Source organism: Caretta caretta, chromosome 4, assembly GCF_965140235.1.
Source record: "Caretta caretta isolate rCarCar2 chromosome 4, rCarCar1.hap1, whole genome shotgun sequence".
NCBI lineage: Eukaryota > Metazoa > Chordata > Testudines > Cheloniidae > Caretta > Caretta caretta.
Genome location: NC_134209.1, coordinates 101,464,497 through 101,480,396, shown reverse-complemented (window position 1 = coordinate 101,480,396; position 15,900 = coordinate 101,464,497). Strand labels below are relative to the sequence as shown.

Genomic DNA, 15,900 nt, shown 5'->3' with positions numbered 1-15,900 from the left:
ATAAATTTGTTAGTCTCTAAGGTGCCACAAGTACTCCTTTCCCCTGGAGTTAGTGAGTCTTGGAGTGAACACCCTGCTGCGATCCTAAGGCTGTTCACATCCCTTAGAGCTATTATTTCAGGTTGTCTGCAAACTCATAGGTTTTATTCACACACATGATGGCTAAAAACTTAGTTTTGTTTTTCTAAATGAAAGCGGAGATTCTGATGTCGTTTCCCATGTGGGGAAAAGAAGGGAAAGACCCCTTCATCTCTGTTATCTTCAGGGTGTGGACAGCTGGTTCCCTTCCCAGAACTTCAGGGTTAGTTGAGTGACATGTCCTCACTGAAATCTGCTCTGCTCTGCCTTACCTTGCCCCCTGCAGCAACTGCACATGGAAGCACTCCTCTTGCTTCTGCTAAGCTACTCCTTTAACTCATATGGTCTACTAGGACACACAAGGTGACATTGGACCAATGGGAAACCTTGTCTGTTGACTGAGTCTCTAGCACACTCTAGGATGGCCTGAACTTCCAAGTGTTAAGGGGTCAGTACAGGTGGAGTATTTAAAGATGTAAATCACTTCCTGTTCTCCCGAAGATACTTATTTAAATTTAGGGTGCAGTGAGCCTACAGTCATCCCTTGAAAAGGACAGAAAGAGGAAGGGGTCTGCCAGCTGCCTTTGAAGACACAGGAAAAGTCCAGCAAACTATCCCTGATGATCTGAGAGTAGAGGAATCCTCCCCTCAACAGAAGAGAAGAGATCTTCAGCAGAGGTGGTGGGGGAAGTGCTCAGACTCAGCTCTGCTATTTAGAGGTCTGAGCTGGAGAGTATCAGATCCCTCTGAATATGAATATCATCCAAACATGAAAACACCAGACACGAATACCACTCACACTCTGTAAACACGCCCTCAACCATTTTGAGACACTGGGTCTGATTTTCTTTTTATTTGCATCAACATAGATGAGAGGAATGGTATTTTTTGTGACATGGACAGCTGTCAATTAGTGAACGGACTGAGACCACAAATTCTTTTCATGGTACACCAAATAGCTATCAAGTGATAACTTTCAGTATCTATCAACCTGGGCTGAATTTGAACCGGTGATCTAGAGATGAAAGGGTCCATATTCAGTTATCAATGGCTTGAGCCATCCAGTCATCCTAAAGATGATTTCTAAGGGATTGTCCTCATGACCATTTAGTTTGCAGCAAGCAGTAAATCTACCCCACACTAGCCTGCCATGCACTAACTGTCCACGTGGGTCTTGCTGACATGCACTAACTAGTTCTTCTTTTACTGAAAAATCTACCTTACTCAATTTATAGTTGGGGATAGCATTTTTTGTATTCATAGGTTTGCTGAAGATTAAAACATTAAAAAGTAACTGTAATAGTTTCAGGAATGAGTGCAATGATCTTAGAAAATTAGCTGGTTCCAAATCTAGTACACAATATTTTCCTACTGTGCTATTCCAGGAATGTCACATCTCTAGTTTTCTTAGAAGATTCATGTGCAATTTCACTCATGCTTTGCAAAGATGAATGACAGAAGCATCATTTATGACACATACAATAAAAAAAAGTAAAAAATTAGCCATTTACTATGCAACTTGGATCTTTTCAAGTCAATACTATAATTAAAGAGATTTTTTTTGTCCAGCAGTTTACAATGTAAGAAACAAATCTTGCACTTTGGTAAGCAATCACATCAAAGAAGATTTATGTATCTCTTGTAGTTCTTCTACAACAGGTGAGAATTCTTTTAAATTAAACCAAAACCATAACAGACATTAGCTATATTCTTTCCATAGTAGGACATTCCAAGACTTGTGTCAAAGCTAGTTATGCAATGAATAAGTGCCTTAAATACCACTCACAAGCTTGAAGTCCAGTGTAAAACTCTATGTAATATCCACTTAAAGCCACATATAAGCAATAGAAATGCATAAAAAAAGGAAACATTTGGAGTAGAGATCAAAACCAATGTTAATCAGAAACCTATTATATGAAATAGAGGATAGATATCATCTGTATGCCATCAGAGATGAATACTTACCAGCTAAGATTTTCAAAAGTGACTAATGAGTTTGGGTAGAGCTGGTCAAAATATTTTTGAAACTTTTTTCCAAGCAAAAAATGACGTTTTGTGGAAACCAAAATGTTTCATGGAGCATATCAGCTTACAGGAAAATTTCCCTGTGAAGGTTTCTCAGGTCCAGGATGGAACTACTAGAGAGATCCACCCCAGAATTGCCAATGGCCCAGTGGAGAGTGGAGGGCACTTATCCGGAATGTGAGATACACAGGTTCAAGATCCCACTCTGCCTGATTTAGAGCAGGGACTTGAACTTGCGTCTCACACTTCCCAGATGAGTGCCCTAGCTACCAGGACACTGGCTACTCCTGGGACAGGGTTCCTTTCTTTCCCTTATGTTGGTTTGTGAAAAATTTCAAAGGCTCACATTTTTGTTCCACACTGGAACAAAAACAAATGTCAAAACCTCAACTATTTTTTGCAAAACAGAATTCTTGTTTTCAGGCCAGCCCTAATTCTGGGTGCCTGGATACCCAGGCTCTGAAAATCAGGGCCCTTCGATCGTCTCAGGCTGGCCACCCAAAAAATGAGAGCCATGAAATTACTAGTCATTTTTGAAAATCTTGGCCACAATATTTACGATGCTTTTCAAAAAATAATGTAATCTCTTTTAATTTCTACATTAGACTGACAATAACAAAGAACTTATATCCTAATGCCTACACTAAAATCGTGTCTGGAGATTTGACACTGCTAACATTTTTGTATAAAACTGTGTTTAAACACAGTTCTTGCTAGGAAGTAGCTAACAAGTGGACCTGTCCCATATAGACAGACCAGGTTACCAAAAATTGTGTATGTAATCAGGATGAGGAATGACAGGAACAGAGGAGCAGTTACAAGAGCAGGCAGAGCAGAAACATTAGTTGTGGAATCTTGTGACACATGTAACCACGAGGATAACTGATTGGCTAACTTTGCATAAACATTCATTAGCTTATTTAATACAGGACATTCATGGTGATAAGAAAAGTCCTCTTAAAAGTTTCCTAGTAACTCTGTTAGCATCAGTATATTTTGGGATATGAACTCAATCAGAATAACTGCCCCAAAACTTATCAATGCTGACAAAATGTCTATGAAATATCAAGAACCCTGCATAGGTGCTAACACAGTTTCAAATCTCAGTATAGATATGGACCCTGGCAAGATGGGCTGAACACTGGGGACTTTATCTGTACATAATAGAGATTAAACTAGGGGTTTTAAGGCTAGGCTCCTGGCTCAAGAAGCCACAGGCTGGGCTCTGTTTTGTGGCTTAATCAAACCTGAGGTGGTAAACAACAGTCTTACCCAGAGAAGAGCATAATGCTCAAGAAGCCACTCAACTCCTCCCAGTTCATGTTTTTGTCCCACCTGGAAATGCAGTGCCTCCCGATTCCCTGCAGTGGGTTTCTCCTCTCCGACTGACTGACACTGGGAAGAACATATACAGAGCTGTGCACCCCTATTACATCACTCCTTGGTGGTAGCTCTGAAAAATCCCTCTACTCAGAAAATCCGGAGCGCCCCAACTCATAAAATGGCAACTTTTGTTCTTTTCCATTTAAAAGGAGAGGGGCCCTGAGTCCCTGCAGCTCTCTCTCTTTATAACAGCTTTAGCATGGCAGTAAACCAACTAAACACGGGGGGAGAGAACTTGGGATCCATCCACAGAGGGATGCTTGACAGAAAAGGAGAGCTTGTTTGTATGTCGCAGCCACCCCACAGCTCCTGACCACAGTGAATCTGCAGATCTCTTCCTAATCTCCTTCTGCATGATCAGCTAGCCCAGTACAGAGCCAGGTTAGGCAGCTGTAAGGATTCTTTACCTCCACAAAAGGTGTTCCAGGACTTGGCCCTAAATGAGTAGAAGTGGGCTAAAATCAAAGAACATACTGATGCTAACTACATTTCTAGGAAACTTTCAGAAGTACTTTTTTTATTATGCTGAGTATTCTGCACAGAGCTACCTAATGAATATTTTGATGGTATTAGCTATATCAGCCATCATTCTGGTCACAAGTGCCAGAAGATGTCAGCATTAGGTTTTATGTTTTGACAGCCATTGAATTGCAACTTGATCCCTGTCACTCTTTCACCTGCCTCTCCTACAGATTTTCTACTGCAAGGCCCCTTCAGCAATGTTGTGTAATAGCCACAGCTCCATTGCTACACAGCATTGTTTGACTCACCACTGGAGTAATTTTATCCATTTGTTAGTCTGCGGTACACTGAAGTTTCAAAGGAATCTTTCTGGCTAAGGACCAGGGACAAGTTTAATGGTCTTTTAAAATCTTAAATTACTACATGTGCTTTCCATGTGGCAAACGTCCATTTCCAACTGAAGAAGTTATGTAATTGGGGGGGGGGGGGAAGAGAACTAACTTTGGCCAGGATGACCCATGCTAAAAGAAAATCACACTACTTTCAATAAACAGAAGCTGTATTATCAGGCAATTTTTACAGCAAGACACTTGCAATTGTGGAAATCTGAGAAAAAATACTTTGAAACACAGTCCCATGTAGATACCTAGACATCATTTCAATATACAGTAGTGGATTCTGGCCCTGTGTAGTCTTGATCTAGCCCTGCCACTCACACAAAATATATACAATATCACAACATCATTGTTAACCAAATCCTGAAGTCCTTACTCAGGCAAATTCCCACTGAAATCCAATAAAGTCAAGGGGAATTTGCTTGAGTCTGGACTGACTAAGGACTTCAGGAGGCTGCTGCTGATTAGGTCAGTTCTAAAACCTATTTCCAAAAACATTCCGTGGGGTTGCAGAATACGTTTTGTATTCATACAAAAGTAAATTAGTCACAGCTGTGAAACTGTAATTTTGACCGTATGCTAGAACAATATAACACAGATGGAAAAAGGATTATCTACTTACCTGGCAGGTATTACTTCCTGGGACATACACAGAATTAAACTGTTTCATGTGCATTCGAGCTTTTGTAACATCCCTGAGGGACTTAAAGATATTGTCCACTGCAACCGTGGCCTTCTGAAATGTCAGGTGAAGAGACGATTCACAGCCTGAAACAATACAGAAACACATGGCTATGTGAGTAAAGGTCTTTCATTTTTTGATAATGAGCAGTGGGAAAAAGATGATGAGGAAGAAATTTTAAATTAGTTTAATATTTTTAGACTTTAGAAATCAACATGTATATACAACATGCTCCCAGCAATAGAACAGCTTGGTAAAGCAGTCACAAATCCTAGAGAGTAAACAAAGCCAACCATGGATGAGTTACATGTGTATCTTGGATTATGAAACAATTTAACAGCAATACCATAAATTCTGGTTGCTACAGCAGGCAGAAAAGGTAGTTATGTCACTAGATCTTTAAGGGAAAGAACCCTTCATTTTTCAGTCTGCTCACTGTGACACAATCGTGCAAGGAAGTTTACTCACAGCACAGTACCTGAACCTTTGCCTGCAGCCCAGTGACTGAGAAGGCATTTCTTAGCTGTGCAGAACTAACTGGATGACTTAGTGACAAGTATTCTGACTTGCCAAGGAAGATGCATTATCCAAAAGGAAATATGTCCCTCACTAATTCATAATTACTACATTTTTAAAAATTTATTTGCTTAAAGCAGCTCAACCTAAGATGTGAATGTTAATTTTCATAGAGGCCTTACTTTTTAACCCAATTCTCTCCACCAGGTGGAGGCACAAAGGAGTGGATGGTCAAATGATTTCCCCAAGCCATATCCAGTTGTAAGCCCATGACTTAGTAAGGAAAGATTCTAGTCCTTGGCTCTAATCACCATACCATCTGACCTATATTACAAAAAGGAATGGAAACTGCATTTCTAAACTTAAATGGCTCAAGTTAGAGAACTGCTGGATAATTTATATTGAAATGTTTGGTTTCAGAGTAACAGCCGTGTTAGTCTGTATTCGCAAAAAGAAAAGGAGGACTTGTGGCACCTTAGAGACTAACCAATTTATTTGAGCATAAGCTTTCGTGAGCTACAGCTCACTTCATCGGATGCATACTGTGGAAAGTGTAGAAGATCTTTTAATATACACACAAAGCATGAAAAAATACCTCCTCCCACCCTACTCTCCTGCTGGTAACAGCTTATCTAAAGTGATCACTCTCCTTACAATGTCTATGATAATCAAGTTGGGCCATTTCCGTTGGAGGAGGTATTTTTTCATGCTTTGTGTGTATATAAAAAGATCTTCTACACTTTCCACAGTATGCATCCGATGAAGTGAGCTGTAGCTCACGAAAGCTTATGCTCAAATAAATTGGTTAGTCTCTAAGGTGCCACAAGTACTCCTTTTCTTATTGAGATGTTTGTCGTTCCTGCCAAATGTCTGCACAACTCTGTCCCTGCCTTGTTTTCTGCTCTCATTTCTTCATTATTCTCTCCACCGCCCCTAATAGTAAAGGACAAAGAGAGTGTGAGACAAATCCCCACTCGCATCCTCACAAATAATTTGCCACTGGGGACTCAGGGTGCATTCTGTTTTGCTGATTTACATCCAGATTCTGCAATATGATCCACATGGGCAGGCCCTTACATCTGCCTGCAATCCCATTGGCATAAGTGGGGCTCCCTCTAGGCATGAAGGACTGCCTACATGCATCAGTCTGCAGGAATGGGCCATTCTTAGATGAAAACTCCTTGGGATGGTGTCTTGTAACAATACTTAATCAATACCAATGTCAGGAAAGAGTTAAAATTCAGCCAGCAGAAAAGACAAACTGCTGAGAAGCAAGGACATCGTTTCTGTCAATACCTGATAACTTAGCTCAGCTTATATGGTCAATGCCTGCCCAGCAACTCAGCTCTTAGAACAATGCTAACCCTCCCTTCACAACCCACTGGATGTCTATAAGCACTCAGCCCTACCCCCACCCCCACCCCGCCTCCTTCCCCCGTAAGGTAGCCATAGACGTTTGATGCAATTAGGATGACCTCTATATGTACGTACTGTTCTTATTTTTATCTTTGTTCAGGGTTCTCTCTTGACTTGTAACAATGTCTGACTCTGTATGTACAGATAAATGCAAATGAATTGATAAGAGAATGTATATAACTGGCCACTACGACACCATATCTTTGAAGCTGCTTGTCAGTCTTCCTGGTACCATGAATAAACCCCCTTCAACTCTGTGCTTGCCTGATTCTGGGGAAAAGATTCTTTTGCCTAACACTAAAGACTTTCGTTTTCCATGAATGGAATAGTGGCCAAATGTTCCTATACAGAAAATACAGACAACAAGAAAAGCAAAACTGTGTAGATTTAAAGAGATGCCTAACATTAAGGCCTTTGGAATCATTACCTGTCAAACCACCAATGACACAGCAATCTTTGTATTCTGCACAGCAAACATTAAGAACTTTATAGGGCTGAAGATATTCCTACAAGATTATTATTAGATATTGGGACTGAAGGATCGGGTTCTTTATTTGTTCAAATACTAGCTGAAAAAGAATCTGGGTCAGATCCACAGCTGGTATATCAGGGCAACACTCCACTGGATTTTCATTTGTGCTACAGCTGAGGATCTGGCTCTAGCCATTGTGTGGTCTAGTAATGCACTGGGACTGAGAGACAGCAACTCCTGCATTCTAACCCCAACACTGACACTCACTCAGAAGTCCTTGGGCATGTCACTTGAAATCTAGTAAATTTTAAAAAAGTGAGTGAAAAGTTGTTTCAGGTACTGTGTTTGTTCAAGTCCCCCTGCAAACTACTGTGATTTTACAATAATGATTTGCTGTTCTTAAAACATGCTTATCTCTCTCGTGCACAATCTGCACAGACAAGGAAACTAATTTAGGCCCTAATCCTTCAATTGACAAGTGTACCTGCCTCCTACCAATCACAGGCCTGGGGTCCCAGTCCTTCAGACAGTTATATATGTCCACATCTTTACTCACATGAGCTGTCCCATAGACATCAGTCTACTCCTGTGGGTAAAGTTAAGCACGTGTGTGTTTGTAGGAATGGAGCCTAACTGATTCTATAGTGAAACTACCAAATACACAAATTTGTGCTACTGAATGTACAAAGTAAACTGGAAAAAAAATAGTTTTTTTCTCTAATATCTGTTAGCTGTAGTAAGTTTTAATATTATTTCTAACAATAGTAGCTAAAAAAATTCAGAGAGATTTTAAATTGACAATGTCCTTTTAATCTCTGTCTTGTTTTCCCAGTGAGTAAAATGAGGGTCCTAATACTTCAGTGGGGTACTCAAAATGTATCTGCCTTGATGGGGGTTGTGAGGGTGGTCCCCCCTCTCTCCGCTATATTAAATTCCGTAAGAGCCAAGCTTTTTCCTGGTATGTAAATGCTAGAGGTAAGCTTTTTCTGACTAGCACAAGTTATTTTTCCTTTGTATAGAGTGCTTTTTTCAACCCTTTTTGAGAAGAAAGCCATCACTTTTGGCCAAAACACATCTGGAATGTTTTCTTTTGCTAGTGAACCTCAGCACTCTTTGTTAAGCAAGGTCAGGTAAAGCAAAACCACATGAGGCAAAGTTTGTTGCTTTTGCTTTGGACATTTTCCTTTTTTTTTTTTAAAGAGATTTTATCTTTTGTCATTTCAGAGTTCATTGTCTTGTTCTTATACTTATTTTTCTCATTAGCAGAGATTGCTCTGTATACAATTTCTTCCTTCTTCCATTGACAGCTTTTTTACTTCAAAAACGATCTTCAAATAAGAATTTTTAAACTTTCCACCCTCCACTTCTTCTGAAATGTAATGACCAGTCACTGAGGCCCATTGCCTTGCACTCTGTGCAGCCATTTATGCCTGTGCAAAATGGGAGTGAAATGCTACCACAAGTGTCTGTGAGTGCAGAGTTCTTATTTGGCAGCATATTACAGCTCCATTGCATGGGTGCAAATGACTGCACTGGGGGCAAGGCAGTGAGAATCAGGCCCTGGATGTATATGGTGCCACAGGATAGGGACGCCATATAGATACACTAAGACAGTCACAAACACTATCAATTATCATTTTGTGTTCTTTTGCTTTTAATGAATCTTCTATTTTCATATTTTTTAGCCACAGTTCTTTTTGTTTATTTATTTATTTTTATTTGAGCCTGGCAATTGTCTGGTTGTTGTTCTCTGCGTTTGGCATATAATCACAGCACATCCTGTTTTGCTTTCTTTGTTGAGATCAACCTTTTGTTAATGCATTTCTTGATTAACTGCATGCCCTTTAATTACTTGATTAACTACCCATGTTATTTATAGAGAAACATTGATTTTACATGTACCATTACTTTTACAGTTTATGTTAACAGAGTCATAGATTTTAAGGCTATTAGATCACTTAGTTTGATGTCCAGTATAACACAGACCCTATAATTTCATTCATACTTGTATTGAGCCCAATATATATTTTACTAATGCATGCTTTCCAGAAAGGTATCTAGTCTTAATTTAAAGACTTCAAGAGATGGAGAATCCACCACTTCCATTGGTAGTTTGTTCCAATAGTTAATCATCCTCACTGTTAAAAATGAATGCCATATTTCAAATTTTATATTTGTCTAGCTTTAACTTCTACCTATTATAAAGATGGAATTTTAAAGGACCTTATTTTATGAAATATTTTAATTTGTTTAGTATAAATTCCTGTGTACTTTCTAGGATTCACTGGCTTCAAAATGAAAAAGGAAGCATTAATTTTTATACTGCACTTCTGATTCCAGGAAAGGAAATAAGGAATCCTTCTGTTCAGCCTAGAAACAGATTCCAAAAATTCAGCCAAGAATCTTCAAGACAATTTACAGTGACCTAATACGTATGCAATCTGAGACACCAAGAAAACCTTATATTATGAAAATACTTTACATAAGAAAAATTTACATTGTCGAGTTCAAACAGAGAAACTTGCTCATAATAAATATTCTGCTCAGGGTTATGATGAGTCAGGTTGATTACAAGTATTTAGTGAGTACTTCCATTTCAAGCAATCATTTTCTTCCTCTGACCTTTCCCATTTTAGAGCTATATTCTTTCACATTTAGAAATCCATGGCATACTGCACAGCTGGGTATAGATTATAAACCACTGTAACCTCCCCTGGGATGGAATATAGTCAATTCTAACAATTATTCTAATTGGATTAAAATGCATTTAAGGCACACAGTTATGAAAACCATCTTCCTGACATTCTTTAAACTGTTACAATAATTGTTTTTCAGATCCCACCACTTCAACCTTTAGAGTCCTGCAGACTCCATGTTACAGTCCCTAGCGTTCAATGTATCAGCGTCAGAAGCTTCTGCTGTAAACTAGAACCACAGGCATTCAACGCTCTAGGATAATTTTTTCATTAGCATGTTGGATTGTTGAAGTGCACCATACATATTAGAGAGAGATGGAGAACTAATGTGCAAAGTGATTGATATATGACGTGATTAGTGAGGGTGGTAGCTTCATCTCGTAGCCCTGTGAAGTGGGATGAAATGGAAATGGACAGTGGGGCTGAGGTAAAGGCCTGTGGGCCCTGGGAAGAAAAGAGTGATGAAAAGCGTGCCTTGGGAAGGATGGGTACTGGGGGAGTATTTTCTGCTTTCATACACGGAAGTAGAAGCTGGCATTTCCCAGGTTTTGGATCCAGTTTAGAGTCTGAGGGCGCTTGGATCCAGAATTCCAATTCAGGGCCATCTCCAATCTCTTTCCTTCAGCTATCCTCAATGGTATATATTCCTTCTGTGCCACCCGGAAAAACCTCCTTTCACATGGTAGTAAATCAGACAACTCCCGTCAAGTTGGACTTTTTTCAGATCGTTCTCTCTTTGGAATCAGAGTTTGGCTTTGTCCTTGTTAGCGGTTTGGGCACCTTGGCACCAGCAGGCCATAGTCTTCTAGATAAAAATTGTTCACGCCACCATTTTATGGAGTAACAGGAAGTGCTGCAGGGATAAGAGGGGGTGCAGGCCTGTGCTGGACAATGAATATGCATGTACTCTTGATCTACAGTAAGGATTTGGTATTTTGTTCCAGTGTTCTGTGGCAGAGCCTACAGAAAACATTTGTCTGTCATGCCTTTCTCAATTGCCCACACAGTGGGGGAAGGAGAGAGCTCCTTTTAAGCCCCCCATGTCCATCAGAAAAGTGGCTAGTTTGGGACTCTGTTGATCCAGAAAGCTCAAATGCCTGGGGAAATCAAGTCCTTCTTTTCTCTGTTTGGCAGCATAATAGTTACATTCTTCTCCTTTTAAATGTATTTTTAGTTTTTTAATCCCTTATACTAGACATTAATAAAAAATCCCAGGTTCTTTGAAACTTGTTATGTATTTGCTGTACTATAATATGTCTGTAAAATGAGAGCAACTTTGCCCTGATCTGTTGCCAAAATCTGGAAAACAAAGGCAGTTGCGTTGTACAAATGACATGCTCCGATAAATCACGTCCTATTCACACCTTTCATGTCAGCGGGAGCTGCGTGTATGTATGGAGAGAAGAACAGAATATTTATACTCTAGCTTTCCGATGTTATCAAGAAATATGTTCCTTTTTACAATAATGCAGAGGTGGAATATATTAACTGGAGCATAGCTTATGTGTTAATTAAAACAACAAGGAGTCTGGTGGCACCCATGCATCTGAAGAAGTGGTGTTTTACCCACGAAAGCTTATGCCCAAATAAATCTGTTACTCTTTAAGGTGCCACCAGACTCCTCATTGTTTTTGTGGATACCGACTAACACGGCTACCCCCCCCAATACGTGTTAATTAAAATAACCTTAGCTGTTACTGAATTTTCACTATAAAATGAAGGTAATTAACATAGCATATCAAACTTGTTACATGCGGAGGAAGGGGTGTAAAAGAGTATCTACTACGGGAAAGTTTTGGATATTGCCTTATTATTGGCAAATATAAAATAACCCCACTTGTGAAAATGGGAAAATTCCTATTAATGGCTTATGGGATTGGAGATCTTCAAGAAGTAGAATTTGTCTAAAAATTCTGATATTGTACAGGAAAAAGACATTCAGACTTTGTGCTAATCTGAGCCTGCTCAACTTCCACTGACTTCAACAGGAGTTTGAGGGGGTTTAGAACTACACAGTCTGCATTCAGCAACTAACAGGATTCAGTCAGTGGTTGGCCCATGTGTTGTCCTACTTTTGATTTTCCCTATATCTCCTTCTGAGTCATATCATGGCTTTTCTTTCGTGAATAGCAGAACTATGAGAACTAGAACCAGTGGATTGCCACAGAAAGCTTAGAACAGAAGAAAAATGGAGATGTTCTTCTTTTTAACCTACAGTAATTACAGAAACCAATCTGTAATATGTTTGTTATTTGACAGATTTCTAAAACTGAAAAAATCAATAAAAACCTACTTTAAAGGAAGACACAACATAGATCTGTACTGTGAACCTATCAGCTTTGTCGGTGATTCTTTAAGTATGTCACTGTTTTATTTTCCTTTATGGGGATAAACTCCCAACTGAGACTTTAGAGAAGAGCCATTGTGTATCAGAAAATCACCTTCACACATTGTCACTATACTTTGTGTCTGTTAATATATAGTACAGGCATTATAAGTAAGCTTTTGTTTCTTCTAAAATAATACACAATCATTGCCATTTAGCCGATGTTCTTTCTGAGAGATGCCCTTAATAAAGATAATGCTATTTTCAAGGCTGCAAACTCAGGGAAAGATCAAACACTCTTTTAAAGCTCATGAGTTCACTTAGGTTCACAGCGTAGGCCATTGTTCGGAACAACTGAGGCAGAGTGCAGCCATAATCAGAATTGTGACAAGTGAACATATAAAGTACCTGCAAAAAACAACCAACAAAATGCCCTGAAAACCATGCTACGGGGCTGGTGGGAAAGTTAAGCTGTTCTAAGAGCACAAGCAAAATGATGCGTTGAAATAAAAGTCATCACTCAGAACAACAACAAATCCCAGCACCAGGATCTCATTATGAATGTTGCTTTTTTGTACATGTGCAAAGTTGGCTCACTTGGACTGTTATGCATCAGCAAGAGACAAAGAAAGAATAGCAGGTAGAGGGCCTTGGGGGCCAAGACATTGAACACCACACCATTTTTTAAACTAATGAAAATCTCACATTTGTTCTTTTACTCTGTATTAGAGGAATATTATGCCTCTCATTTTCTAGCAGATTAATATAAAAACATACACACACCTCCACTCCCATATGTTTCATGATAGTTATTGTTAGATATTAGAATATGAAAGCTATTAGAACATAATATTAGAACATGAAAGCTATAAAGAAATACGTAGGGAATGTGTATCTAGGTATCCATACTACATGTACGTAGGTCTTTATACCTAACAGCTAGGAGAAAAGAGGCATAATAATCAGAACTAAAGTGGTATTAATGGGATATCACCATCAGCCCTGATGGATCCCAGCATGCTTTACTATCGTAATTATACATAAGAATTAATTCACTCCTTACTGGGGTCAAACCCATAAGCTGTTTAACATTGCACAATGACACTGCAGGACAATTTAGGAGAGGGCAGGGAGTGAAGAATACCACTATATCCCAGCTGAAATTACAGGAGAAATGTAGAGTCAGAATTTAATTACACAAATTAGTACTTAGTGAATTAAGTGCTTGGAAAGGGATCAACTTGACAGCCTGGGAGAATGAAATCATCCATTTTATCTACAGAGCACATATAGACAATGCAAGTGTAAGCTTTTCCACACTGCTCACCCTAGCCCTGCCTCTAGGGATGAATGTTGTGCATTCTCAGAGCTCATTCAGCCCTTGGCTTCTTTGCTAAAACTGTCCACAAAGGTGCCATTTAGTGCCAGCTGTGGAAGTAATTTTTGTGCTCTTGACAGCTTTCCCCTAGGAACTAAACTGAGGCCCACTAACTTATTGCACATAGGCCACCGAACAGCCATAAGATGAAAAAGACTGAGTCACTGCCAAGATGAGGGGGACTCGGACTGGGCTTGCTCTTCTCATCAGCGATCAATGATCGGTTGTGATACGACAGCAACCAAGAGTGGCTAGAAGGAAAAGAAAACCAAAGAAGTGGGGGAAAAGGGGAAGATTTTGCAAAACAGGATTTAGCTTTCAAGTGTGAACTTTAAATTCCCCCTACCCCCACAGCTATTTAGTAAACGAGAATCAGATCTATGAGAACACATAGATCCATGCTGCCTCAATATCCAATAATGAGAACTAGGGGTGAAATCCTGATCCTACTGAAGTCAATGGAGTTTTGCCATTGACTTCAATGGAAGATTTCACTCTAACTCCAAATGAGGGTGCCCTGACAAAACTGATCACTATATCTTGTTGTAATTAGTATTTGAACATCAATAATGAAAAGAAATCTAACGAGTTAAAAATCACTAATAATTTGCTCCTATGTAACATTTTTCATCTTAGAAGCCATTTTAAACATGGTTTAATTGATTGACCCTCACAACACCGCTTTGCAGGAGATAGGTTATCTACCATTTAAAGATGTGACGCAGAAACTACCCGAGGGCTCTGAAGGGCTCAGTATCACAGTCAGAATTATAGCTCAGGAGTGCCTGGCTCTGAATCCTGTTGTCAGGCCGTTCCTTTCTCGAGTATATAGACTACATTTAAATAATAACCAATAACACACTGTGAATGCCAGAAAACAGACAGATACTGTAAACAGAGTGGATAAGGAAAGGAAAGGAAACCAGGGTACAATGGAGAAAAAATGTAAGAAAAGAGAGAGAAATTGAGAATAGTAATAGATTTGATGTAGAAATGAAAGAGGAGAAACAGTACTTTTTTCTGTTCTGGATTACAAATGAACATTTGACATAAATACGTTTAAAAACTGAAGTCTGTATACAGGCTTATTTATAAAACGCCAGTTGAATTACAGCTTTAGAAGAAATCAAATGGGATCACTTGAAAAGCCACAAAATGGAGACAGTCAACTCTACACTTCTATAAATGTCAGTTTCCAGGCTGACCAGCATATAGAGAATGAAAACAAAGTAGTGTGCAGAAACACTTTGGAGCAGTTAACAGTATCAAGGAATTCAAATTAAGGCATGAATGTGGTTTCTGTGACTGGAGGAGGGAGCACGAGGCAGAGTTGAAACCTTGCCAGAACAAACTCTGCAACTTTTTGGACTAGCAGCGTGAGCAGCAAAAATGCAATATGTGGTTTATTTTTATCACAACAAACACCTCCCATTTGAGACATGGGCAAAGATTTTTAAAAAATGGGTAACTAAAGCTTCTAAGTCTGTATTTATGCACCTAAATAAGTAGCCTAATTTTCAGAAGTGCTGGGCACTGAGAGGATCTCTTTGTCACCCACTGAACAACACAACAACATGCATAACTTTAAGATTGTGAGTAGTCCCATTTACTTCAATGGAATTACTTGCATGCTTAAAGGTATGCATGTGCCTAAGCACTTTGCTGATTTGGGATATTTACATTCAGTGGGAACTGCTGGGTGCTCAGCACTTTTGAAAATATGGCCATTTATTTAGGTACTTAAATATGGTTTTAGGAACCTGACTTTCGGGTCTGATTTTTTAAAATCTTGATCTTAGCGTTTATTTCTAACACCGTGTCTTATTACAGCAAAGTTTCATCCCCTTCCTAATTCACTGTATTTTAATCTACCATACCATCTAAAATTAACTTTTATGTAGTACTGACAAATTCCATACTGGAGGCTCTTATGTTACATGAGATTAAACCTATCAATTTAATGAACAAGTACAGAAAAGACTACAGTACTTACTAGAATAAATTACATAAACTGATTGCAGGAGGAATTAAGTTATGCTCAAATGGGGTTTCTAAAGAAAATTATTGCAAT

The 15,900-nt window shown here is 39.1% G+C and overlaps 1 protein-coding gene across 3 annotated transcripts in view; it reads right to left on the bottom strand.

Moving 5' to 3' along the window:
* The window catches only part of SCFD2 (sec1 family domain containing 2), a 317,624-nt gene that overhangs the window by 28,702 nt on the left and 273,022 nt on the right, over positions 1-15,900 (bottom strand). For all 3 annotated transcript variants that reach the window (XM_048848286.2, XM_048848287.2, XM_048848285.2), the window contains exon 6: positions 4,966-5,111. In XM_048848286.2, the coding sequence (XP_048704243.2) occupies positions 4,966-5,111 (146 nt within the window). The remainder of the gene's footprint in view (positions 1-4,965; positions 5,112-15,900) is intronic.